This window comes from Buteo buteo, chromosome 18 (assembly GCF_964188355.1).
Source record: "Buteo buteo chromosome 18, bButBut1.hap1.1, whole genome shotgun sequence".
NCBI lineage: Eukaryota > Metazoa > Chordata > Aves > Accipitriformes > Accipitridae > Buteo > Buteo buteo.
Window position 1 is genome coordinate 4114217 of NC_134188.1, and position 26756 is coordinate 4140972.

The 26756-nt window shown below is 42.8% G+C and overlaps 1 protein-coding gene and 2 non-coding genes across 5 annotated transcripts; 2 read left to right on the top strand and 1 right to left on the bottom strand.

Moving 5' to 3' along the window:
- Window positions 1-1910: 1910 nt before the first annotated feature.
- Window positions 1911-1984, top strand: TRNAN-GUU (transfer RNA asparagine (anticodon GUU)). Its single transcript has one exon. It is a non-coding gene; the product is annotated as a tRNA-Asn (tRNA).
- A 235-nt stretch (window positions 1985-2219) lies between these two features.
- On the top strand, window positions 2220-2292 carry TRNAV-AAC (transfer RNA valine (anticodon AAC)). The gene has a single exon. It is a non-coding gene; the product is annotated as a tRNA-Val (tRNA).
- Window positions 2293-5901: 3609 nt separating this feature from the next.
- USPL1 (ubiquitin specific peptidase like 1) lies at window positions 5902-25890 on the bottom strand. 3 transcript variants are annotated; one of them, XM_075050643.1, is made up of 11 exons: window positions 25818-25890; window positions 25532-25598; window positions 19961-20127; window positions 19266-19394; window positions 16305-16962; window positions 13346-13432; window positions 12797-12926; window positions 11416-11541; window positions 10583-10743; window positions 7514-9416; window positions 5902-6272 (listed from the first exon to the last, which is right to left on the bottom strand). In XM_075050643.1, exons 3-11 carry the CDS (start codon window positions 20057-20059, stop codon window positions 6263-6265), a joined length of 3303 nt encoding a protein of 1100 aa, XP_074906744.1. In that variant the 5' UTR covers window positions 20060-20127; window positions 25532-25598; window positions 25818-25890; the 3' UTR covers window positions 5902-6262. The 3 variants fall into 3 exon arrangements, with proteins under 3 accessions (XP_074906744.1, XP_074906746.1, XP_074906745.1); XM_075050645.1 differs by lacking the exons at window positions 19961-20127; window positions 25818-25890 and having other exon boundaries at window positions 25532-25536; XM_075050644.1 differs by lacking the exons at window positions 25532-25598; window positions 25818-25890 and having other exon boundaries at window positions 19961-24321.
- Between the last annotated feature and the right edge of the window lie 866 nt (window positions 25891-26756).

Sequence of the window (26756 nt, forward strand, 5' to 3'; positions counted from 1 at the left end):
GTATGTCCCCGTCTCTCTCTTGAGCTGGGGACCCTAGAACTGGACCAGCACTCCAGGTGTGACCTGACCAGTGCTGAGTAGAGGGGAAGGATCACCTCCCTTGTCCCGCTGGCAACAATTCTCCTCATGCAGCCCAGGATACCGTTCGCTGCCGTTGCTGCAAGGGCCCGTTGCTGGCTCATGGTCAACATGTTGTCCACCAGGACCCCCAGGTCCTTTTTGGCCAAGTTGCTTTCCAGCCGGGTGGCTCCCAGCATATATCGGTGCCTGGGACTGTTCCTCCCCAGGTGCAGGACTTTGCACTTCTCCTTGTTGAACTTCAGGGGGTTCCTGCCAGCCCATTTCTCCAGCCTGTTGAAGTCGCTCCAGCTGGTAGCATGACCCTCTGGAGTACGAGCTACTCCTCGGAGTTTGGCGTTGTCTGCAAACTTGCTGAAGGCACAGTCTGTCCCATCATTCCGACCATTAATGAAGATGTTGAACAGGACCAGATCCAGTATTGATCCCTGGGGTACACCACTAGTTACTGGGCTCAAACTGGACTTCATGCCACTCATCACCACCCTCCGGTCCTGTGCATTCAGCTAGTCTTCAGTGCACCTGTCTGCTCATCCAGCACCTACACAAACAACTTCTCCGTGAGGATCTTAAGGGAGACAGTGTCAAAAACCTTACTGAAGTCCACGTAGACAATATCCACCGCTCTCCCCTCATCCACCAGGCCAGTCACTTCATCATGGAAGTCTACGGAGTTGGTCAAGCAGGACTTCCCCTTGGCGAAGCCGTGCTGACTACTCCCGCTGATTTCTTTGTCCTTGATGTGTCTGGAGATGGTTTCCAGCATTGACTGCTCCACCACCTTCCCAGGGACTGAGGTGAGGCTGACTGGCCTTTAGTTCCCTAGGTCATCCTTCTTGCCCTTCTTGAAGCTGGGGGTGACGTGTCCTGTCCTCCAGTCCTCGGGCACTTCTCCCAGTTGCGATGATCGATCAAAGACGATCAAGAGCGGCCTTGCAGTGCCATCTGCCAGCTCCCTCAGTACTTGTGGGTACGTCCCATCAGGGCCCAAGGACGTAGGTATGTGCAGGTTGCTTAAGTATTCCCTGACCTGATCCTCATCCACCAAGGGTACCTCTTCCTTGCTCCAGCCTGTCCCCTCCGTCTCTGGGACCTGGAATTCCTGAAGGGAAATTATACTACTTTAGCATTATTTGGTTTTCATGATTCACGTCAGCTGTCGTTATCACCTTATTACCTCTTAGGTGGCTGCAAATTGATTGTTTAATAATTCATTTTGTAGATTTTTATTTTTTTTTAAGAGCTGAAGCGAGGCTGCTTGGGCAGCAGTTTCCCTTCCGCTCTCCTTGAGATGTTTCTTTTGCCTTGACTCATTTCTGTCAGTGTTTCCACTTTCCATTAACTCTTGCAAACAATTATCGCAGGTCTTTAAATGAGGTGGGTTGACTTTTGTCTTGTGTTCCTCAAGTCTCTGGTCACGACCAGTCCTTTTCGTATTGACATTACAGGAAGAAAGGACATTGGATACTCTGGGCATGTGCTAAGCAGCAGGCCGATGCTCATTTTTGTCTTCCTCGCCCTTGGCGTACACTCACAGAGATTTTTCGCTTGCCGGCTGGTCCGTCTCCGAAAGAAGCTGTTGTCCTGTCAATAGACATAACTTTAAACCCTTTTTTTTCTTTTTCCTGCTTGTCTACCGCTTCCCTCTCCCTTGCTCCTATGGGAATGGCCACAGAAATAACAGAGGGGGGGGCAAAAAAAGGGAAGGAATATTTTTCAGCTTAAAAAAGCAAACCGAGGAGCAGCAGGAGCGAGCACGGCGCCCAACTCGGGCGGGGCGCGCTCTGCGCCGCGGGCGTCAGGAGCGGCTCGGCGGGGTTCGCTCCCAGCGCGTCTCTGTGGCGCAATCGGTTAGCGCGTTCGGCTGTTAACCGAAAGGTTGGTGGTTCGAGCCCACCCAGGGACGGGGTGCGATCTTTTTGAGGTAAACGGGGTTTTTTCTCTCTCCTCGGAGGGGGAGCGGTTTGGCGGCGGCCGGACCCGGCCTGCGCTGCCCTTTTTGCCGCTGGGAGCTGCCCGGGACCCGGCTTTCACCTCCAGCCCTCCGCCGAGAGGAACTCGCCCCGGGGCTGCCGCTCCGCGCCGCCATGTTCCTTCTACCCGCTCAAGGGGGATCGCAGGACAGCGTGGCTCCAACGGGCGTTTCCGTAGTGTAGTGGTTATCACGTTCGCCTAACACGCGAAAGGTCCCCGGTTCGAAACCGGGCGGAAACACCAACTTTTTTTTATTTTTATTTTTATTTTTTTCCCCCTCCTCCTTCCCGTCGCGGACGCCAATTTTCCCGATTCTTCCTTTAAAAGCCGCCTGCGCTCACGAGGCGGTACCGGACCGCTCGGAGAGGCACACGGGAGCGGGAGAAGGCGGCCCGCCCGCCCCAAAGGGCCCGGGCCCCGCACCGCAGCGGGGCCGGCTGGTTTGGGCTGAGATTTGGTTCGTTCCCCCACACAAGCTTCCCCTCTGCAAACAGATATTTTTTTATTTTTTTTTTTTTTCCTCGTCTGCTTGGAAGGATGATTTAAAGGAGGAGAAAAGTGAGCCTCAGCTGAAATGGTCTGAACGTCATCAGAAAACTTTGGACAAAAACTGCAAAAATAGGATACGATTCCACCACCAAACGACAGCATTTTCACTGCTTGCCCCTGAACGGCCATAGTTGTAGAAGATGTTTGGTTAGTTAGCCCAGGAACCGCTTAAGTTTTGCCTGGAGATAATGCCAGTTAATGGTAACATTTATCGTGCTGCGGTGCAAAGCATTTAAAAATCTCATCTTCCCATGGCAAAGCAAGGCTTGAAGGCAGAGGGAAGGAAAAAAGAGAGGGATACACACTGAAATAGTTTAAAATGCTATCTTAGAAAATCCAAATGCACAAATTCTTTCTCACAGCTTTCCCCATTACTTCAATTCTCTTGCTCTGCTACACCAGTAGAAAGAGCAAGCCAGTGAAAATACGGATACAGAAAAATAAAACAACCTACACCAGAGGTAGAGTTACAGTACGGAAGAACTGTAAAACACTGTTTAAAGGCTCAAATACGTATTTCATAGTTAAAACTCATGGGCCATCCTTTCTCTAAGCCAAAGAGGTTGAACACACAGTCCACTAACAGGGATATAAAATAATTTGGGGCTCTCCCACTCTTCAGCTCTCCGTCTCTGGCATTGGCATTGAAAGGTTCTGCAACGGGACCAGTCACCAGGACCAAAGTTCATTTTTCTGAAGAGGAAAATGCCCTCTCACCAGGCACTTCTGTGGCGGGTTTCCCAACCCTTACAGCTCATGGGTTGGTTATTTTAAGATCCTGCCTACTCACCCTATTTCTAAACTGGAAATTTGGGGACAATTTTACAGCTAGCCCAAACCCTGCCTTGGCCATTATAGAAGCCCCTTTAGATAGTCATTTACATTAAAAAGTAATATAGACCCATGTCCAGGGAGAAACATCCCCTGAGGGTTTCTTCAGTCTCTCTCCAGAAAACATAAGCTGGAGGCACCTGGGCCCCAACAGGTTACTCTTCCAGTCCCTCCATTAAAAAAGGCCAGGCCTACTTCTTCACGCTCCTTTCCCAGCATTTGCTCTCCTTCGTGAGCCCCGTGACTCCACCGTGTTCTCCACTGCGGTGCAGCTTCAGCATCTCTCTCATGAACAACTACACTGTGTTTCTGCGTAGCGGCGCAAAACTAAGCATGCTGCAAACTCCATCAGCCTTATAATCCTGTTAACCTTATTCTCTCTCTTGCTCTGTCTGCGCGCTGTCTTAGATCTATACTTAGACTGTAAGCTCTTCCACTCCGAGACTGAATCCTGGTGGACTTTAAAGCACAGCACACACTTAGAGCTGCATAATCTGCTCGGAAGGTAACACGCTTTGCTCTGAGCACCAAGGGGCTGACACGGAGAACAGCAGCTGTTTCCTTTGCAAAAGGAACACAGACAAGACACAATCGCTCTCATTGACACATTGTCAGGAAGGGAATAATTATTTAAAGCAAAACCCAATGCTGGAAGAAGAATAAATGGCAATAGCCAGCCATTAAGAACATCAAGATCAAAATCAGATTTGTAATCGGCACCACAAAGAATTTCTAGAACAGTGCTCTAGCAGGCATACAGCTAAAAATCCAGCCAGCCAGCTCCTTTGCAGATGGGCTGGTTTATTATAGGCAGGATCTGAGAAGGCAGCCCTTTTTTTGACCTGTACTCTTTGATAAAAAGTGTTTGAATATATCATGAGGCAGGAAGATCTGATTCAGAGTGCTACCTCCACCATAGATTTGATTCTGAATGAAAAGCTGTAAACCTCTAAGTAAGTGCCACAGTTGTGCCTTTCCCAAATCAGAAGACACAGACTGACAAGCTTATGTGATGCATGAGGTGAAGAAACATGTAAAATATAATCCCCTCAAGTGCTCAAAGCCATTAGACACTTGGAAATTTACCCTGTAACATTGATAAAACCTCCAAAATAATAGTGACTAACTTCTGCTTACTAATTGTATTTGCTATATGCCCACCTAGTGTATTTCTAATTGACAGAAAACAAAGACAATACTTTATATTCTTTTTACAGCAAATAAAAAGCTGCATTTTAAAACTAGTCTCAAAACAAAAAGTCCAGTAACCACAAAATTCCAAACAGTTTCTTTGGTCATGGGGTTTTCATTCAATCTCAGCTGAATTCTCACTTGCACAGGATCAGAGGCAGCAAAACATTTATGGAAACAGACAAATCTGCCCAGTGTCATTTTTAGTTAACTGTTTCAGAAAAAAGGCAGCAAAGAACTTGCAGCACTAACATATTTCATTTCATACTAACTTTAATCTCAAACGCTATTTATTTGCTCTTGGAGCTTCTATACATATGTGTACCCACGCTGTATCCCACGCAGCTGCAGACCAAGGACTCCTAACATCTGTTTGCGGAGGTGCTGCCAGTGGTGACCAGAGATTCTGGCTTCTGTCTAAGCATATATGCACAGCAGATGTGCCCCCATACCCTTCTCTGCTATTAACCTCGTGTATTGGGTTTGCGTGGCCAGGTTTTGGTAGCAGGGGGCTACAGGGGTGGCTTCTGTGAGAAGCTGCTAGGAGCTTCCCCCATGTCTGACAGAGCCAATGCCAGCCAGCTCCAAGAGGCCGAGCCCATCAGTGACCCTGGTAGCACCTCTGGGCTAATGGATTTAAGAAGGGGGGGGAAAAATATGTGCAATTGCAGCCAGCAAGAGGAGAATATGTGAGAAACAACTCTGCAGACACCAAGGTCAGTGAAGGAGGGGGAGGATGTAACTGGTGAGTGATCTCTCCCTGCCCTTATCTCAACCCACGAGCTCTCGTTATATTTTCTCTCCCCTGTCCAGCTGAGGAGGGGAGTGATAGAGTGGCTTTGGTGGGCACCTGGCGTCCAGCCAGGGTCAACCCACCAGACCTTATTATAACCCTTACCACCAGGACTTTCTCATCTTCCAGTGCGGTCTCTGCCTCACGTTGCCCTATGCATTCTGCATCACACCAACCCCAGGCTGGCTGCTTCACTCACCCCTGGGTCTCTGTCATGTCCTGAGCCAGTGGTGAAAGGAGCTCCCACTTCACAGGGGCAGGTAGCTGCAATCCAGTCGGTCACAGATGGCATCCACACTTGAAGACAGCTTCCCACTGCTTGGAGAAACTTCTGCAACAAGCAGTCAGGGTTGGGAGACACACTGCTTTTTAGTGGTTTGCATATATAGAAACCACTGGTTGGAAAACTCCGCAGGAAAATCCTATCACTTCTCCTATCAAGTCTTGCAGAGGCACCTATTTTATTCACTGATAAATCAAACTCCAATTTTGGTCAGCATTTTTTTTTTTTTAATAAGTGAATTCACAAACAGGCGAACATTTCACCAGCAGTACCCTGGCACTTTCCATTCAGAATCCATTGATTTGTTTTCTATTGTAACATTACCAATTACAACATTTAAAACAAAGAAGGGGTTCAAGTTCTTTACAAAGACTTATATTTCAAGAATGAAACCATTCATTGTCTGAAGTGCCAGTTTGATAAACACGTATGTAATTGCAAAAGAAATAGTGTGGCAAGGTGAGCTCAGTGCCGCTGACAGTTTTTCAAACACTTTTTGAACCTGGTCCGAGCAATCCAAGACCATTTAAATCTGTAGCCATGCCTTCTAGTAACAATTACGTTCAACTGCACCTATTGGAAGAGTAAGACTGAGGACTTAATGTTTTGAACTTGGGATCTAAAACCATGAAAAAATGCAGAATACCTTTAAAAAAAGGGCTGAAACAAAGACCTGCTGATAAAATCCTTGTTATTTCCGAGTACAAGAAAAATGTACAGCTAATCTTATTTAGCATACAATACCCTCAGCAATGTGTCTACGAATTTCAAAGAGACTCCCATCTAGCAGAACAAAAGCTATACAACTCCAGTAACACCAAGATGTGAATCCCTCTGCTTACTCACCGCTGCCTTGCCACATTTTCCATTACCTTCTTCCTATTGACCTTGCCTCTCCTTGGCACTGTCACATATGGACAGGGGTGCACTGCTCTAACCATGAAAAACTCCTAGTGACAACAGAAATGGGTGCTAACGTACAGTTAACTTTAATTCTTAGAAACATTTCTTTTATTAGTGAATTTGCAGCTATGAATAACTAAAAGTTACATCTCATATTCTTTCTTAGTGCTGCAAACTCTGGCCCAAATCTTACTAATTTTACTTAAAAAATTACCTGGCTCAGAAGAATATTCTGCCAAATTATATTTTCAGTTACCCAGGACAAAAACTCAGTACATGCTGTAACATTAAATAGGAAAATTTCTACCACATGTCCACCCTTCCTTGGATCCGAGGGGTGTATACATCAGGGTGAGCTTGTAGAACAGTAATTCTGAGAAGAGTAGAGTTCCTAACAGAATACCCACCTCAAGTTTAGCGTTGCAAATGATCTTTTTATCAAAGGATAAAAACATCCTTGATTACAGAAGGAACTTCTTTTTTTTTTTTAAATGTCAGACAAAATAACTTCAGGAGTTGGGTGATCTTGTAAAATAAACCACTACTACCTAAATAATATTTCTTACACCATTACATCATCAAGACTACTGAATTTTATTATTTCTCAAACTCAGCAGAGTATGGATAAGTTTTCCATATTAAAAGCAGCAAAAATCAAGACTCATAGGAGCTTTTAATTAAAAATCATCATGATATCTGACAGCTAAAATAACTGTTTCTCAGAAAAATAAAATGCATTAAAACCTTGTCTGCTACAATAAGATTTTAAGAAAAAAAAATACCTCAAATGTAAATTGTTCAAGTACAGCCAGTGTGCAATTAAACTAGTTAGAAAATATAATTTAATAGTGCTTTGTTTCAAAATATACATAATATTGAAAAGTACTTAAAACAAGAAAGTGAATATTTACCAAGTTTCAAACAGAGTTTCATCAAAATGAGGTAAATCTATGTCACCTGCCATTGAGCTTGGTGCTGAAATGGAGAACAGGTCTTCAAGGATATCCTCCCTAGTAGGACTTTCAAAAGCAAGTTTTTTCACACTAGGTTTGCTTATTGTATGAAGTTCCAAATTACTGTCCTTTACAGGACTGTAATAATTGTGGTCCTCGCTTGTCATTGCTGCTTGTGGTACACTGGTCTTCTCATCGGACGTTGTCGTTGCAACACTGCTATCCACCATTTCCATATACATACATTCATCTTCACTTTTTGGAGCCTCTAAGGAAGCAACAGTTGAAGTAGGGGACAGTAATTCCGCCAGGATTTCATCATTGTTATTATGGTTAGTGCACCCTGATACAGAGTTCGCATTAAATTCAGATTCATTATCTGCGACATCAATCTGATACTGCAGTTCCCTTAAAAAGCTCTGCAATAATTCACTGTCATTGTGAGATTCAGTCTGTGATGGGGTGCTTACATCTCTACTCACAGGTTTTTCATGTTTCATCTGTTCCACTGCCAGCCTATCCAGTGAAGCTAACTTCTTCTTTTTAGCATTAAGTTTTTTTAACAGTTTTAGGCGAAGTTTTTTTGTTTTGTCACTATCCGACTCTTCTGCCTTCCCAGAATTATAGCGAGGTGAATGGAAGTGAGACACTTTACCTGCGGTACCCAACGTACTTCCTGACTTATTCCAAGTTGGACCTTCAATAGTGGTATGACTTGCTGTTGGAAGACGAGTGCTTTGAGAAAATCCTTTGAAATTTGATAAAGGATCAGTATTATTACTCTGAGGAACCACTGACTTTGGGGTCTCAGTTGTTTTGTTTGTACTTCTGCTTTGAAATCCACCAAAGTTACTTGCTCCCTTAACTGGCAACCGCACTTCACTTATTTTTTGCATTGAGGGAGTTTTGCAACTTCTCTCATTCTTGAGAGCTGAGGCACTTGAAGGCATGAAAGAAGTATTCTTGCTTAATAATTTCTTTACCCAGCTTCCTACAAATCCTCTTTTTTGGTCTTTGTGTGAAGGCTGAAAGGAATTATTGGAAGAAGAAGAATTGGCAACCTGAGAATTAACTACAATTTTGCTTGCATCTTTCAAGTCAGGTGATTTTTGTATAATATTCTCTACTGGCGACAACTTCGTGTTTAGCTGTAGTTCTGAATTTATTCCATGTTCTCTTTTAGGTAAATTAGTTCTGTCATTTATTCTTTGAGCAAGCGATGAGTCAGATGGGTCGGGGTCGGGGGTTTTGGGCACAGGAGAAGTAATATTTGCTGAGTTCAACTCTTCTAGAGGTAAGCAAATGCTGGAATTTTCATATAACATGCATTTATTGTTCATAGCTAGACTAGTTGCAGCAAACTCTCCTGTATATGGAGTGTTAGGTGAAAAAGCTGATTCCTGCTGTTGAGGTGTGCCCACTTCAACAACAAGGTTATTTCCCACCATCTGTCCATTCAGCAGCGATTTACCTTCTGAGTCAACTTGAATTTCTTCAAGCATCAGTGTTACAAGATCATCATGTGCCAGATCTTCCAAACCATGATGTACAATACTTTCATCCTCAGCTACCCGCTGCTGTTTCTTATCTGGAGTTCTCACAGAATCCTCTTTGCGATGTTCTCCAGGTATTTTGTCTACAGTGTTATCAAAAACACAGTCCAATGCTGTGGAATTTGAGTGTACATTATTAAGAGGAAAATCTTCTATGTTTTTACTCTGGAACTGTGAATTCAGTTCTTCTGACACATGGGATGTTTTCTTTTCCCAGATAACAATATGAATCTCTGAAGGAGGAACTTCAAAGCTTTTATGTCTCTTGCAGTATGGCCCCTTTAAATCATCACACTCAAGCCAAGTTCCTGAAAAATAAATAGCAACCAGTGGAGAGACTCAGAGACTTTTAAAATGGAAGTCACTATCCTCAGACACTTGTCAAATATTTTTATCAACCCATTCCCCTGACAAGCAGAAAAGAAAGGGTTTTTTTCTCCATTCTTTATTACATCAGAGAAAACTGGGAGATCTCCACGGTAAAAAAGATCAAACACAAGCAAAATTTGCAGCAATATTATTATAGGTCAGAGTAGGTCAACAAAAAAACAAAGCTAAGTTTTGTTTTGTCTGAGCTAATGATGCTGACATCTTGTCTGAAAATACACTCACAGGTCTGAGGGAAGAACTATATCTCAAATTAAGTTTCCCTGTAGACCTTTATATTGCCTGGGTGGGAGGCACAGGGGTTTAAGAGAAACTGCTTTTTTTAATAATCTGCCCCATCATCTGCAAATTCTTCATAGATCATAAGCAAAGATTTCACAGCTTTAAGAATTTCAAAATAGGTGTCTATGATGTGTAGGATGTTCCTAACTAGGCAGTTCCCAGCTGCTTCCTCTTCCTATTTCTTCTTAAACCCTGGCAGTATGATTTAGACCATTTTCATTTTGTCACAACACTTGGTAAGATTGCACTCCATTCTCTCTACAGAAGCGTGAGAATCAATATATCAGCTTTTCACCTTCTCTGATTATGGAGTTCCCATCAACGGTACAACCATCATACCATTAGTAATGCTTCTAGCATGGATTTGTGCCTCCCGCCCCTCAGGTGCAGTAAAGTTCACAGATGAAAAGAAACTTCCTTAATGCTGGTAGTTCCACAGGTTCCCTCGCTTCCAGCCAAGAGCGGATTAATAACTGGCTTCAAAATAACTGATACCATTTGTCCCACAGCGATGCTCAGACTGTATTTTTTAACATCTACAAAGTTATGAAGGGAAACAGCTCTACCCAGATAACTTTTTGCCAGTGAGTAGAGCGTAGGACAGAACACTGCTGAATAAATCAGTTAAACCTTCACTCTGAGTAACAAACTTCCCACAATTATTCATAAAATTTTAATAAGTTTAGAATGCAGACAAAATAAATCCTTGTTATTACATATGGACTGCTGAGACTACTGCAGTAACCCATAAAACAGTATTTGATGTAGACTCATGAAGTATTATAATAGAATTTATGGTTCTTACCATCAGGATTCAAAGACCAGGTTATGAAGTGCTTCTTATCTGTTTGATACTGAACAATAGAGGTTATTTGGTAGGTGTCTTCTTCAAACTGAAATGAATAGTTCTTCAGGTTGTTATGTGGCAAGCCTTCTACGAAATGTAACATTAATATTGAGGGTACTCTATAATAAAGAAACAATGAAGAACCAGTTTATTACAGCAAAATAGTGGCAAAAGTTCCTAATGAAAAAGTAAGGCATCTCAAAGAGTATGTAGTTCTGCCCCTATTGGTCTACTTCCACACAGGACTCTTCAGATTGCACAGTAGTCAAGGCATAAAAATACCCCAGCTGGATAGTCCATTTTGTTATAGATTAGGGGAAAAACCACCACCACATAAGGGATTTTGGGGAGTGGGAAAAAGGTGAAAAAAAACCAGGAGACAACTGTGACATAACCACAGTAGGAAAGGACATTGTTCCCAAGTCAAATTAGTAAACAGATGATCAAACAACAGTTTTATCCACCAACAGCAGGGGTTATGAAAAGGCTGACACTGGATATCAGCTGTATATAGTCACTACTTGGTAGTAAGTATTTATGACCTGGCTCAAACGCAGGTGCTGGTCAGCATGTTAAACACTGCTCTATGTTTCATGTTTATTAAATGCTGAAATGGCAAAGAGTGTTTAAGAATGAGCTAGAAATCTTAAAAAGTGAGTATTTATCAGAGTTTAAAGTTTAGAATCTCTGTAAACCCAAGATAATAGTTTGGTTTTGAAAGTGATATGCTCGATACATGAACTCTCAGAATTTTATGTATTTTATTTTCAAGTTCACATATTCAAACTTACTTTTCCAAAATCATCTGTCTTCTTTGAGATCTATCACTACAGTTATTACATGGTCCAACATGAACAGCATTAAGTGGATGCCAATCAGGGATTATATTTGTGAATGTTGTTAGTGTTTTCCTAAATCTGGACATACACACACACAAAAAAAAAAAGGAGAAAGTTGAGTTGCTGATCAGAAAACAATAATTGTACACACTTTACCAGGAGAAAAAAAGTTATAAAAATGTTATAACAAAGCCAAATTCTATTCATATTCATGCCAGTTGTGTGAATTCCACTGTGACTGCATCACATCCAAGTCAGCACTGAATTCAGTTCTGCCAAACAGTATCAGTCACCGTTTGTTTTCAGCAGCTCTGTGGCCTTCAGTTTCACATTATTTGCTCTCCCTTAGCATGTTATCTCTGTTTCCTTTCCAACATAAGACAGAGCTTGTACCAGGATCTGCATAATTTACTAGCTCATACAGAATCTCAAGGAGAGAAGGAAGTGGTAACAAATTACCTCAGAATCCATGTTATACAAAGTCTTGTTTTCAAAAAACAGTACATTCAGAGCAGAGATTACACAGAGGTTATATTGTATGAAAGTACAATGTACGGGATATTAAAGTGAAATAACGTAGTTTATTCATTCATTAGCCACAGAAAGGGCTTCCTTTATATTCAACCTAACCTAGATTTTTCAGCTTCTTAAAAAGACACAGTATGTAACAAAGGCTCTTGAACACATCCTATTAACCAGGACTACATATTAGCTAGCAGTGCAACAGATACCATTAATCTCATCTCACTCAGGGATCTAGAATTTTATTGTATAAACCTAAGATAGTGGAGAGAAACAGGTATTTTTCAAGTAAAGTGAGCTGTCTTCTGAAGGTGTCTCTCTTTTTCTTCGACTCTAAAAAGAGCCTACATTACTAGCTTGTACCTGCAACTACACAGAACTAAATCAATTCTCAAGAAATTACTTCCCTGTAATACTATTTTAAAATAGATAAATTATGTGAGAGAATCTCTGATTCTTTGTAATACAAATGAATATTACAGATCTTCTCCAATAGCAAAAGTGTACTAGGCATATATTCTTTAGAACCACAACAATTTGTATACTCGCAGCAAAATACCAGAGTGAGCACGGCCAGGGACTCACACAGTTACCTCCTATTTCTTTCTTAAGTGATAACATGGTTTCCTAAGACATGACATAGCAGTAAACTATTTGCAAATGTAGCCTAAAAAAGTGGATCAGGTAAAACTTCACCAACAAGCTTAAGCTGTACAAAACCTGGAGATCTGTAGAAAATAAACTATTACATGCAGATTTAAAAAGGTAAGGTAGAACATTTATATAGAAGCTACTTAAATAAAAATCTCACCGGTCCTGGTATTTGTAGCCACAACATACACATTCAAACTTCCATGAAAATGAATGCAAGAATAGTTTCTCAGCTTGTTGATCCAGTTGTAAGAGTAGAGGGAGTGCAAACACTGGACTCTCCTTCTGACCTTCAAAGATGGGGCAGAAAAAACAGTCACTGAATATTTGAAATCAGCTTTCAGTACTTCAAAAAGGAAGAAAATAAGCTTATTGCTATGATTTTAATACCAGTTATCCCTTCAAGGCTGTATTTCTAATCCTCACAGCAAAGGGATTGATCCATGTTAGTAGGTTGTTATCAATGACAATTTCATGGCTGAAGCATAGTTACAAAGATGAGAATACGCTCTCTAAAATGTCAAAACCAGTCAAGGGACAAACCAGCTGATCACACTGTAAAGTATGTGTATCTCACCAATAAAACCAAATGTATCTGCAAACTGTCTTGTATGCATATGTACATACATATTTTTATGTACTGACATACAAGGCTCTACATGTAGAGTTTCCTGAAAGTAAATACTGAGATGCTGCACTAATTACTTACCTAGTTCACACTTAAGCTGAGGCTGAAGCTGTGTAAACATTCTGTTTCTGATTTCATTGAGATGAGATTCTGCTTTTGGAAGAACATCTAAAGAAAAAAGTACATATGTCTTCATACATTTATGTGTAACACCCCGACCCTTTCACACACATAAGTACACCTAACACACACTCATTCTCTGCAATCTAGTACCTTCCATATTGACCCATACTTGTCTAAAACTGCTGGTAAAATAGCCAATGCTTGGTATTAATTGATTTGAAAATTAGAGAAGAATTTACACAAGTTATACACATTTTACTGCAGTCTGCTAACCAGAAATTACTTGACCTGACTTAAATTATGGCTAACAGTGTGTACCAACAGCTAGATAGTAACAACATTTAAGGATAGTGTAACCAGACATTACATACTCTGGAGATTTGGAGATTAAAAGTAGATTTTAAAACCTAAACATTAAGATCAAAAGACCAAAAATTTGCTTACATGCTTTCTAATAATGTTATACAATTCATAATAAAATATTTAAATATGTTGTTCCAGATTAAATGCTAATTTCCTAAGTCAGCCTTTAAAACAGTAAAAATAATTTTTTAAAAGTTTATTTTATATATCTTAGTATATCTTTTAAATTTGCAAGTTACATTGTTTCTACACAAACACATTCTTTAACCACGAGCAGGAACATAACTTCTACTACACAATCATGATGATAACCTCTACAAATTAAAGGAAGGATTTAGAGTAGCTGTTGAAACTATTACTTATAAAATCTATGATATAAAAAAGGTAAACAGAAGTTTCTTGCAGCTTTATTGCTTTTGATTGTTTTTAAAAACAACTGTATGTAAAAGATGCTGTAAAATTACACAGAAGGGCAGAATAAATACTACACTTTTTCTCCACAACAGTACTCTTCATCCAATCCCCTCTCCACTGTAGCCCAAATAAACTGATTTGTTTTGCAGCAATTCCTGGAAATGAAAAGGTTTAAGTTAATCTCAAACGACACTATATTCCAACACCTAACATCTCCATTTAAGGGTTCTTGCACACCAGCGCTCCTTGGCAAACAGAGCACAACAGAAGTGAAAGAAAAACATCTCAGACAGGTTCTGTGATGGTAGAGGGCTTCCAGGTAATAGCTGAAAACCTAAAATCAAGCAGCCTGACTTTCTGGCAAGCAGAGTATATGAACTACTTCAGAATCTTTTTGGATTTCTTTTTCCCCCCTCTGTAAAATAGTATGCTTTCTCTGCCACAAGGTGGATTAAACCATTTTTGATACACTTATTATTTTTCCCAGCAAAGATAGGACATTTTTTTAAGTTATCAAATGCTGTTCTGGGACTATAGTCTCTATATTCAAACACACACTTTTCTTGGAATGCCTGTGGAAAAAAAATAATCATGAAAGGTACTGGCTTACCAGAGATCTGTATTAATTCTCTAACAGATGAACTCTTAGAAGTTCAGACTTATGACAGCAATGGGTCAGTTCAAGAGGACTAATCATAGAATCACAGAATGGTTTGGGTTGGAAGGGACCTTAAAGACCATCTAGTTCCACCCCCGCTGCCATGGGCAGGGACACCTTCCACTAGACCAGGCTGCTCAAAGCCCCATCCAGCCTGGCCTTGAACGCTGCCAGGGATGGGGCATCCACAACCTCTCTGGGCAACCTGTTTCAGTGCTTCACCACCCTCACAGTGAAGAACTTCTTCCTCACGTATCATCTAAATCTACCCTCTTGCAGCTTAAAGCCATTATCCCTTGTCCTATCGCTACATGCCTTTGTAAAAAGTCCCTCTCCGACCTTCTTGTAGTCCCCCGTTAGGTACTGTAAGGCTGCTGTAAGGTCTTCCTGGAGCCTTTTCTTCTCCAGGCTGAACAACCCCAACTCTCTCAGCCTGTCTTCATCAGATAGGTGCTCCAGCCACCTGATCATCTCTGTGGCCCACCTCTGGACCCACTTCAACAGGTCCATGTCCTTCTTATGTTTGGAGCCCCAGAGCTGGATGCAGTACTCCAGGTGAGGTGTCATGAAAACGGAGTAGAGGGGGAGAACCACCTCCTTCAACCAGCCGGCCAGGATACAGTTGGCTTTCTGGGCTGCAAACACACATTGCCAGCTCATGTTGAGCTTCTCATCAACCAACACTCGCAAGCCCTTCTCCTTAGCAAAACCAGATCTTAGTTTAAGAGTCTTAAACTGAATCCGCAGTACAGAAAACGATCAAAGACCATACTAGTAGATTACAGTGACACATCCTCCTCTGACTCCAGCTGTGCTGCCTAGAAGGTTGCCCCCAGCTGCCCATCACTGCCCCTGTGCTGGGAGGTTCAAGTCCTCAAACCTGTTAAGCTGCACATGTGAGTAGTCACTAACGCTTTCCAGAAAATACGAAACAGGTTAATGTGTTTGACTAATTTTGACTGAAAAAGGTTAGGAAGCACTATCATCCACAGCACAGCTTGCAGACCTCAGGGGAAGCATTCCTTCAATGAGCACAGCTGGAGCCAGAAGAGAACATATGTTCCCAACTTTACTATTTTTTGTGTGACAAAGCACTGCCCACTTATACAACAGAAATGATTTTGAAGATTAAGATTAGAACAGCATCCTCATATGTTAACCAACAGAGGGGAAAGAAACAAAGTGGGGCTCAATTACATAAACAATTCACAAATTCTCTATGTGGGATATGACAAAAAAATTCAAGAGATGCTTAGTGTTTGATGCTTTCAAAGTGTGCATGTTTGCCCCAAGAAAAACAATATCAGAGGTTACTGGGATTCTGCCAGATAAAGCACACTACTCTGCAAATTCACGGTAATGAGTTGTAACTCATTCTTTTGTGATCTTGAAATAGAACAGAGGCATACTTGCTAAATTCCATATATTTGTAGCAGATCAGATCAGCCTGAATACGAAGAAACAGCAGCTAAATTTACTCACCTTTTACTTTACTCCTTTTACAGGTATTCAGAAGCACAGTTGCTTGATTATATTTTGTTAAGAGTTTCTGGAGTAAACATTTTCCATCATTATAGTCTTCTACTAGAGCAAATTTTAATGTTTCCAAGTGTACCAGCGCTGACAAAATACAATCTAACCAACAAAGATTATGCATGTTTCTCCACTGAAGACATAAATCTGTGTTATTAGTGGAACCTTTACCATCTTTGAGCAAAATTTCTGATGTTGTTGAGCAAAGTTCAGAATTTGGCAAGAGTTGTGTTCTGCAACTAGAAGTCTTAGGCGGACTTTCTTGGTAGTTGTTGGCGTTGGTGGTTGTTTCAAAATCCACCTTCTGCATGCAGGACTCCATATTGTTACTAGGTTTTTGCTGGTCATTTTGTAACACATCATGTAGGCTTGACTTGGGAATACATAAGCTATTCTGATAGCATTTAACAACAGGGTCTGTATTAATAGAATGCTCAACGTCTACCACATTATTAGTTCTTGCTTTTTTTGGATGTGATTGAACAGGAGAAAAGTCACTGATGTTACACAATTTCCTTTTCTTATGAGTAGGTGAAACTTGATGATTTTCTGAATCAGCAGAAGTAATTATGCTGTTTAATGGTTTATAACCAAGTGGGTAGATACACTACAGGAAAGAAAAAAAGTTACAGTGAAATCAATTTCAGGTGAACAAAAGCTAAAAAAATCACATACCATACTCTTGAAATGGAATATAGGATTTCTGTAAAGTGATATTTTAATTAAATCAATACATAAATTCAACATATTTATGACAGAAAGGGTGTTTTATCCAACCACTGTCTTATAAGCAATTGTGAAGTAAATGTATCAGTAGTGATAATCAACACTACTTTTCCAGTAAATGCTTCCAACCCCTGAAAACTACCTAATTTTGCTAAGGAGAGTCCTCTTCTCTTACTCGCCTAAATCCATTCCTTTAGGCAAAGATTTGGCATCATCATCTTGTGCCTGAGACTACTGGTGCCAAAACTGGCAAGGTCTCTTTCAGGCTAGCCTGATGATTTAGACCAGGTGTTTGTAGGGCCTTACATATATAGCTATTCTGCAACCAGAATATAGTCAAATCGCTATTACCAATCTCCAGAACGATACTATGATTATTTAAAAGCAGGGAGGGATAGGAAAAGCAACTCAGAGACCCATATCTAGTCTAGTCTACTAATTTAAGGGCACCAGTCCATATGGGATTGCTATACCCTCCCCCCATAAAAAGAGTGGCGGAGAAAGGAAAGGCAGCAAAATCATGACTCAAATATTAAGCAGCAAAGAAATCCAGCTAAGGTTAAACTTAAAAGGCGAAAAATAAATAGAAAAGAAAAACATTGTAATTATAATTACAAACCTATTTGCATTACCCAGACTTAAGGAAGGGAAAATGGGAGACTCACATCTGCAGGAGTCATGTATTAGTTACATGAATCATCAAATTTTTGCCTTGTATTCTGATTAGTACAAAGATTTATTTAGTACCACTTGTGTTCCTGTATTGGCTTTGTGTGGCAAGGTTTTGGGGGGCGTGGAGGGGGGGGCTACAGGGATGGCTTCGGTAGGAAGCTGCTAGAAGCTTCCCCTGTGTCCCACAGAACCAATGCCAGCCGGCTCTAAGACGGACCTGCCGCTGGCCAAGGCTGAGCCCATCAGCGATAGTGGTAGCGCCTCTGTGATAACGGATTTAAGAAGGAAAAAAAAAGTTGCTGGGACAGACAGAAACGGCAGCCAGAGAGAGGAGCGAGAACATGTAAGAGAAACAACCCCGCAGACACCAAGGTCAGTGAAGAAGGAGGAGGAGATGCTCCAGGTGCCAGAACAGAGATTCCCCTGCAGCCCGTGGGGAAGACCATGGTGAGGCAGGCTGTCCCCCTGCAGCCCAGGGAGGTCCACGGGGGAGCAGATCTCCACCTGCAGCCCGGGGAGGACCCCACGCCGGAGCAGGTGGGTGCCCGAAGGAGGCTGTGACCCCGTGGGAAGCCCACGCTGGAGCAGGTTCCTGGCAGGACCTGCGGATCTGTGGAGAGAGGAGCCCATGGAGCAGGTTTTCTGGCAGGACTTGTGACCCTGTGGGGGACCCACGCTGGAGCAGTGTGCTCCTGAAGGACTGCACACCGTGGAAGGGACCCACGCTGGAGCAGTTCGTGAAGAACTGCAGCCCGTGGGAATGGCCCATGTTGGAGAAGTTTGTGGAGGACTGTCTCCTGTGGGAGGGACCCCACGCTGGAGCAGGGGAAGAGTGTGATGAGTCCTGCCCCTGAGGAGGATGAAGTGGCAGAAATAACGTGTGATGAACTGACCGTAAACCCCATTCCCTGTCCCCCTGCACCACTGGAGGGGGTAGGCAGAGAATCTGGGAGTGAAACTGTGCCTGGGAAAAAGGGAGGGGTGGAGGGAGGGTGTTCTGAGACTTGGTTTTATTTCTCATTACCCTCCTCTGGTTGATTGGTAATAAATTGAGTTAATTTTCCCCAAGCTGAGTCTGTTTTGCCTGTGATGGTAATTGGTGAGTGATCTCTCCCTGTCCTTATCTGGACCCACGAGCCCTTTGTTATATTTTCTCTCCCCTGTCCAGCTGAGGAGGGGGGAGTGACAGAACGGCTTTGGTGGGTACCTGGCATCCAGCCAGGGTCAACCTGCCACAGTTCCCTTGTTATATAAGCAAAACTCTCCTTTATTCATTTTAATCTATTCTTTTTAATTCTTTAGGGTAGCTAGCTATGCCTAAACACCGCACATACACAGGTTAGTTATGGTTTTGTCTACATATAGGCAAACATCATCCAGCCTATGGACTCAAACAGGTTTTGATTTCAACAGTCTGCTTACCACCAAAAAGAATCTTGAACTTAAAGAGGTATAACTGATGAAGATAAAGGCCCCTGCACAATCAAATAAAACTGTTAATTAGTGTAATACCTGAGGATTTTCACAAAGAAAAATGGACTCTTGAAAATTAATGCGGTAAGTCCGTAAAACTTGAATCTGGCCCTTCTCTTTGCAGACTGGACAATATTCCTGTGCAGTTGTTTCCACAGGATTACACTTCTAAAAAAAAAAAAAAAAAAAAAAAAAAGAAAACCACAATAGCATAAATTTATGTATTTCATATATTATCCCAAGGTAAGACATACATACATACCAAGATAGAAAACCAACGTGCAACTTCTAAATATAATACCTAATACAATATAAAAAAGTAAACTAGATTTTTAAAAAAATATTTATAAGATATATATTTGTATGGTAGTGTTCTAAATAAATTTATCTTTTGATTTAAATATTCAAATATTTAATAAGGTATCTTTAACAATGCAATTATGCAACATTTCATTCTACTTGAACTAAACCACAGGACACTTATTGCCAGGGAACATAAGCTCAGATCTTTGAAAGACAAATCAATTTTCATAGGAATGCAAACAGTTGTAAAAATAGTGCCAGTAAAAAAGTCATAGGCACAGATTTACTTAGAATAATCTTTCGCCATTGTTATAGATTTCCGTGGAAAATAATTTTGAGAATTTTTTTTGTAAAATTAAGACCAATTAAAAATCTCTCAAAACAGAGAAAAATATGAACTTTGCACACATGTAAAACAAGTTTCAACTGACTTTTCCCAAATACCCCACCATGTGGAGTGTCGATTTCCCTATACCAGTCCCTTCTCCAATCACTTGCAAACCATTTGTAGTCTTCTGGGTATCCATCATTCTGAGCCACTGGCTAATTAATGTCACTTGTTACAATGTCATGACCACTAAGGATTTTTCAAAGACTCCTGAAAAATAAGAAGTGAATAAAACAATTAAAGAAAAATTAGATTAAATTTTTTTGGAAAAAAAAAAATACCAACAATAACGCAGCCTGTATATTCTGTGGAAATTAATTCAGAAGAGTATTTTCTTAACTGAAAATACCTATTTTCTAATGCAGATTATTAACTCAAAACTTTAAATTAAGTCATGTAATAGATTTAACAGCTTTAGGCCCTGAATCTGCAAGCTTATCTATTCTTTGCACTCTACAAGGTCTCACATATTTTCCAAGTGCACTATACTTGGCAGCAATGTAGATGTCTTGCCTGGGCATCTCAGCTTACTGCATCTAACCCTCAGAAAGAATGAACTTCTTTAAAAATGGCTACAGTAAGATCCCATACAGTTATAGAAGGTTGCTGAGGAACATTAAAAAAAAAAAACAACCAACCAAAAAAACCCCCACTGTTGTATCTTTCAAAACAGTGAATTTATTGCATAATAAACTATTAAAAGTTCATCCTGCAAACACAACAATTTTTAACTACAGAAGGGCATTCTGCTGTTACTGCCACTTTCTGGAAACTTCTTCTAATGTTATTTTAAGGACGTTACAGACTTCCTAGCAAACTAAAGCTCTTCCAGAGGTATCATTGCTATGTAACTCTACTGCATATTTTACAAATGACATTGACTATTCCCTTTCAAATGATTTCTCAAATTCAGGCCCAAATTTTGCCTTTCTCACATATTACACACAGACACATTTGCGGACGACAGATTCAGTATGAACCAGCTGCACATCAGAAGGCAGCTCCTTAAGTCAACTCCATCACTAGCACTGAGGCTAACTACACCCTGAATCAGCCAGAAAAACACAGAGGTTTAGAACTACAGGAACCCAATTCTGCCCCTGCTGACTTCAAATGGAACTAACTAGAATAAATACGTATCTCTTTTAAAAAGCAGGAGGAAGTTAAGGTAAGTTGAATTGCAAAGTCATGAATGTAATAGCTTTCCTTCTGCCATGACTGTTCTCCTTTCAATACTTCCACTGAATGACATCCTCTCCCACACCATGATGTCCTTTCAACCCTTTCTTGCACTACAGCACTAACTCAGATTATAGTTCCTTTCAAAAAAAAAAAAAAAAAAAAAAAAGAAAAAATTTCCCAAGGCATTCTTGGAGCCCTGTGTAAATAACAGTTCAATCCCAAACCATTTATAATACTGGGCAAGGAGAGACCCTACAGAACTGGACAGAACGCTAAAAAACAACAGAGCATGAATAAAAAAATCACAATAGGAAAATGTAACAACTCATTTCAAATCAGTTCCCAATGGCTACTTAAGAGAGGGTCAAAATGAAATGACAGTGTGCCCTATTGACACTTCCAATGTGTTCAGCAGCACTTTTCAGAACTACCGGGCTGCAGCATGTAAAGACAGTATACCTTGACTCATAAAACTAATAGTTGTAAGGGAACGTAAGAACATACAAATATCAACCCACATGCCTTAGAGCGCGTGTTTAGTTTTCATTTTCAATGGAGTTGGAAGGTGTACAATAAACAGCATGGTCCCAGGCTCATTCAAGGTAAAAATTAATTAATTAGCTCAAAGTATAGAAGCTTTTTGGACTATACGGGAAAGGCAAGCTCTCCAATTTTTCACACAGTGGCAACAGCACTATCGCACTGTGACTCAACTCTATTATCATATATTTGGTCTAGCCAGGAACTTGATTTTTTTTTTTTTTTATATAATTACAAGTTGCGCAGATATCAACCACACTAAAACACATAACAACTTTACTCTCCATGCTATAGCTAGTAAGAAAATGTCTCTAACTTGTTCAGGGGACTTTTAGTCAATTCCTTGGCCTGGAGCAGTCTCAGCTCTTCAGAGTAAATAAAATACATAGATCACATGACTGGAACTGTAGGCAACTTCTCACCACATAAAGACAACACAGGGTCAAAAATGTTAATAACACTAACAACCCACAGGTTATTCCTTTTTAAGCATGCCTTGGTTTTACAAGACTTATTTATTTCTTTGCAAGTCCCTGTTTTCCCTGTCATCCCTCTCAAGAGGAGAGCAAGTATTTTTTTCAGTTATGTTCTCTGTTACTTCTGCTCTTCTTTTTAAAGCTTAAATACTGCTCTGAGATGTACAATACCTCCCACAACTATGATGACCCAGCAATAGTACTATAGTACTGGAGTCCAAGACCTTTATTGCACGTATGAATATAATAAACATTAAAAAAATATTAACTGTCCTTTTATTTCATAGACATACATACAATAAGCAAATAAAACAGATCTGCCAGTACTAGATACGCAGAGGGGTACCAAGTGGCCTGCCTGTACATTTCAGTATTTGTAATATTACATCAAGTTATTAGTGATCTTTGCACAATGTACAAAATTCAGGCATCAGATCAACAGTTGCCAAGAAAAACAGCCAATTAATAAAAGATTGCTGTATCAAGTACTAAACAACCCATCAGAGCATTACAGATGGGAAAGTACACAGGGATGTGCTTTCAAGCTTCCTGGGTCATGTTTTAAACCACTTATGCTACTTTCCTTCTTTTATCCTGGATACTTGAAAAATGTAATGCAAAATATGCTATGGATCTGATGTGATTATTAAGGCTATGGTTATGTTTCCTTAAGTAGATGAGTTGATCTAAAGGCTTGCTGCTGCAGAATAGGGAGGTCTCTCTTTTTTTTTTTCTTCTTCTTCTTCTTTCTCCCACGACCTTCCCTGACAGCTCACATCTCATGAGACTTTCCACAAGCTAACTGAATGCACAAACCAGTAGAAAACTCAATAAAGCACAAGTTTTTCTGCTATTCTAGTGAGTTAAATTGGCCTATAAAAAGATCTGATGAGCTACAGAGCTGACAGGGCAGAAGACAGAAAACAAGAAAAAGGTGAGGGACTGGAAAGATATGGGTTTGATGGATGGACTGTTAGATGGCTAAGGAATTGGCTGGATGGCTGCATTTGACAGCTCAATGTCCCAAGTAGAAACGGTAATGAGTGGTGTCCCTCAGGGGTCTGTACTGGGACCAGCACTGTTTAATATCTTTCTTCATCAATGACATAGATGGCGGGATCGAGTGCACCCTCATCGAGTTTGTGGATAACACCAAGCTGAGTGGCGCAGTTGATAGCCTAGAGGGAAGAGATGCCATCCAGAGGGACCTTGACAGGCTGGAGAAGTGGGCCTGTGTGAACCTCATGAGGTTCAACAAGGCCAAGTGCAAGGTCCTGCACCTGGGTCGGGGCAGCCCCTGGTACCAATACAGGCTGGGGGATGAATGGATTGAGAGCAGCCCTGCAGAGAAGGATTTGGGGGTGTTGGTGGATGAAAATCTGGACATGAGCTGGCAATGTGTGCTTGCAGCCCAGAAAGCCAACCGTATGCTGGTCTGCATCAAAAGCAGAGTGGCCAGCAGGTCAAGGGAGGTGATTCTGCCCCTCTACTCTGCTCTGGTGAGACCCCACCTGCAGTACTGCATCCAGCTCTGGGGTCCTCAGCACAGGAAAGACATGGACCTGTTGGAGCGAGTCCAAAGGAGAGCCACGAAAATGATCAGAGGGATGGAACACCTCTCCTACAAGGAAATGCTGAGAAAGTTGGGGTTGTTCAGCCTGAAGAAGTGAAGGCTCTGGGGACACCTTATTGCAGCCTTTCAGTACTTAAAAGGAGGCTTCTAAGAAAGATGGAGAGACTTTTTACCAGGGCCTGTAGCGACAGGACAAGGGGCAATGGTTTTAAATTTAAAGAGGATAGATTTAGATTGGACGTAAGGAAGAAATTCTTCACAATGAGGGTGGTAAGACATCGGAACAGGTTGCCCAGAGAAGTTGTGGCTGCTCCATCACTGAAAATGTTCAAGGTCGGGTTGGATGGGGCTCTGAGCAGCCTGATCTAGTTGAAGATGTCCCTGCCCATGGCAGGGGGGTTGGACTAGATGATCTTTAAGGGTCCCTTCCAACCCAAACCATTGCATGATTCTATGGTAAAAGAGCCATGAACCTTTTGATAATAGTGAGCTGTACCTTGTGAAACAGTACCTTATAAATAAAAATCAGTTACAAACTGCAGTAAGCAGGTGACACAACACTGATTACATTACAGTGAAAAGAACATCTCCTCTTTGTTTAAAGCTAAAGGCACACTTAAAAATGACCTTCTTGTAAATCACCTTACAAGTCTTCTTTCCTTGATCAAGGGGACATTGAAAAGATTAAAAGAAACAGAAGTCTGAGGAAAAAAAAGAAACATTTCCACTGTGTTATTAGTTACCTATCCTCTCCTTATACAAGAAGAAATCAGAGTATTAAGGTTTTTTTTTATCTGAGCTAGTAACTATAAATATTCAATCACAGCCCATAAAAAAAACCCCTAAAACCAAAACCCAAACAATTTTGCCCACAAAATGTATTCCATTAAGTGCAATAGTAACAAGACATCATTGCTGTCACAAAGTAACTCTCTCTACAGGGAAGCCTGTAAGTGCTGGGCAGAATTGCAAATCTCCCTTATGTGGAAGCGAACAGAAATTTCTTTCCTGCAAGAAGCCTAAGGAAGACTAAAGCAAATAAAGATAAAACTGATCAAGTTGCAAAATAAACCAGCATGCAGCATTATTACTCCGCTGTTCTAAAAGTTTCCGATACAGTCAACCTCCTCATACTAAATGCTTATATAGGTGTATGACAAGGGACAGGGACTACGCGTTTTGCTGACAAATCATTCGGCCCTTCTGAAAAAAACATGCGTTAGCGTGGGAAGAAAACAGCCTTAACTAGCGCAGTTTATTACAGCTTCAGCTAAGAGGCGCGAGATTTCAGGAAGGGACTTGGTGTCGGCAGAGCCTTGGTCTCCGACCCAAGGCAGTGGAAACGAGGGGCACGGGGGTGGGATGCCAGCTAACGAGCTGCCAGGGCCATGCTGGTGGCTGCCCTTCCTTCCACACCACGAGCTGCCCAACACTTCCAGATGAACCTATGGCTAAACAGCCTCCTTAGCTCCTAATCCACACCCAGAGCGATCCACATGCAATGGCAAGGCTGCAGAAGAAAAAAAAGCGTTTGTGGAGTTAATTGTTCGAACGTAAGAAAACCGTGCAAGGGGGGATATACCCACGTACACGCGCGCACCAGTACCTCACCAAGCGCACCCTCCAGCCTCCCCCGCCCAGAGGCAACGCACACCTTAACCACACAGCTACTGACGTGAAATACTCAGTCGGCATTCAGAAACCCCCCGAGACAACCGCTCCGCCACGGCCCACCCCCCAACAACCCTACCCCCAGGCCCGGCGCCGGGCCACGCCACCACCAAGCCCCCCCCCACTCCCGGCGACACCGACTCGGTCCCGGGGGCTCCGCTCTCCCACCTACCGCCGTGCCTCAGCTCCCCACGCCGCCGACTCCCGGCCCTTACGGCGATCGCGCTCTCCCCGGCGCCCTGCGAAGCACACAGCAGCCCTAAACCCCAGGCTCCCCTCAGCCGCGGGGCCGCCCGCCTTCCCCTCAGCCATCTTTCCCGCCCGCCTTCCCCTCAGCGGTCCATTCCCGCCCGCCTTCCCCTCAGCCATCTTTCCCGCCCGCCTTCCCCTCAGCGGTCCTTGCCCGCCCGCCCGCGCCGGCCGTTACTCCCCGCCGCCGTGAACTCGCCGGCCCTCACCTCAGCGCCAAGCGTGCTCCGCTGCGCCGTTTCCGGCGCGTCCCCGCCGCCATGCCGGCCCGCCCCGCTCCCGTCAGGCAACGGAGGCGGAGCCGGCGGGAACGGGGCTGCGCGGCGGTTGCGAGCAGCGCCTGAGGTAATTCTTCCCCTCCCCGCCCTTGCCCTTCCTTTCCCCCGCTCCCTCACGGGAAGAGCGGTGGGAGGGGACGATCTACCCGGCCGCCTACCGCCGGGGCCGGCTTTGCGAGGAGGGCGCCGCTGCCCTCCGCCGCCCCTTCGCCGGGAGAGCACGGAGGGGGGGCCCGCACCTGCCCCTCCTGCCTGCCCGCCCGCCGGAGGGGCGAAGGGCGGTAGCCGGGCCCCTCGTAGCTCACTGAGGGGAAAGCGGCAGCCCCGCCTGCCGCGGGCCTACGGCCTCCGCGGCCGCCCCGGTAACAAGGAGGGACCGAGTCGCTCCCGGCAACGCCTCTGCGCGTTGGTCGGGGCAGGGAGTTGAGGAGGAAGGGTGCCGTTCGTGGAACACTTGCTTAAAATCACGCCCGGCGTGTGGTTTCACCTTGTCCGAGGTTCGGTACCTCGGGTCTCGGCTTTCTCTCCTGGCACCGAGAGGCCGGTTCTGGCAGTTCTGCTTCCACCGAAGCGCTGCGGTGACGTGCGGGCTCCCCTTAAAACAAAAATTAATAATCTCCGCTCTTAAGCAGCCTAGAGTTGGCCTCGCAGTCTTTTTTTTTTTTTTTTTTTGGAGGTTTCAGTCTCAAAGAGGTTGAGGCCTTGCGGGGCTCTCGGTCTCGACGAGCGTTTCTGCGCCAGCAGTCTCGGGCTGGAATAGCTCGAGTGTGGGATGCTGGCTTTTGAATCCGTGCTGGCCCCTTTTCCTCCAGCGTGAGCTGCAAGGAGCTCAACAGCAACGGCATTTAGGTCAGTGCTCGGCTTCATTTA

Coding starts and splice junctions, on each gene's coding strand:
- USPL1 (XM_075050643.1), bottom strand. CDS start 20,059: ATGATGGATACCCAGAAGACTACAAATGGTTTGCAAGTGATTGGAGAA. Junction 10,744..11,415: donor AGACAGATGATTTTGGAAAA/GTAAGTTTGAAT, acceptor TCTTTATTATAG/AGTACCCTCAATATTAATGT. Junction 9,417..10,582: donor CTGGTCTTTGAATCCTGATG/GTAAGAACCATA, acceptor TTTATTTTTCAG/GAACTTGGCTTGAGTGTGAT.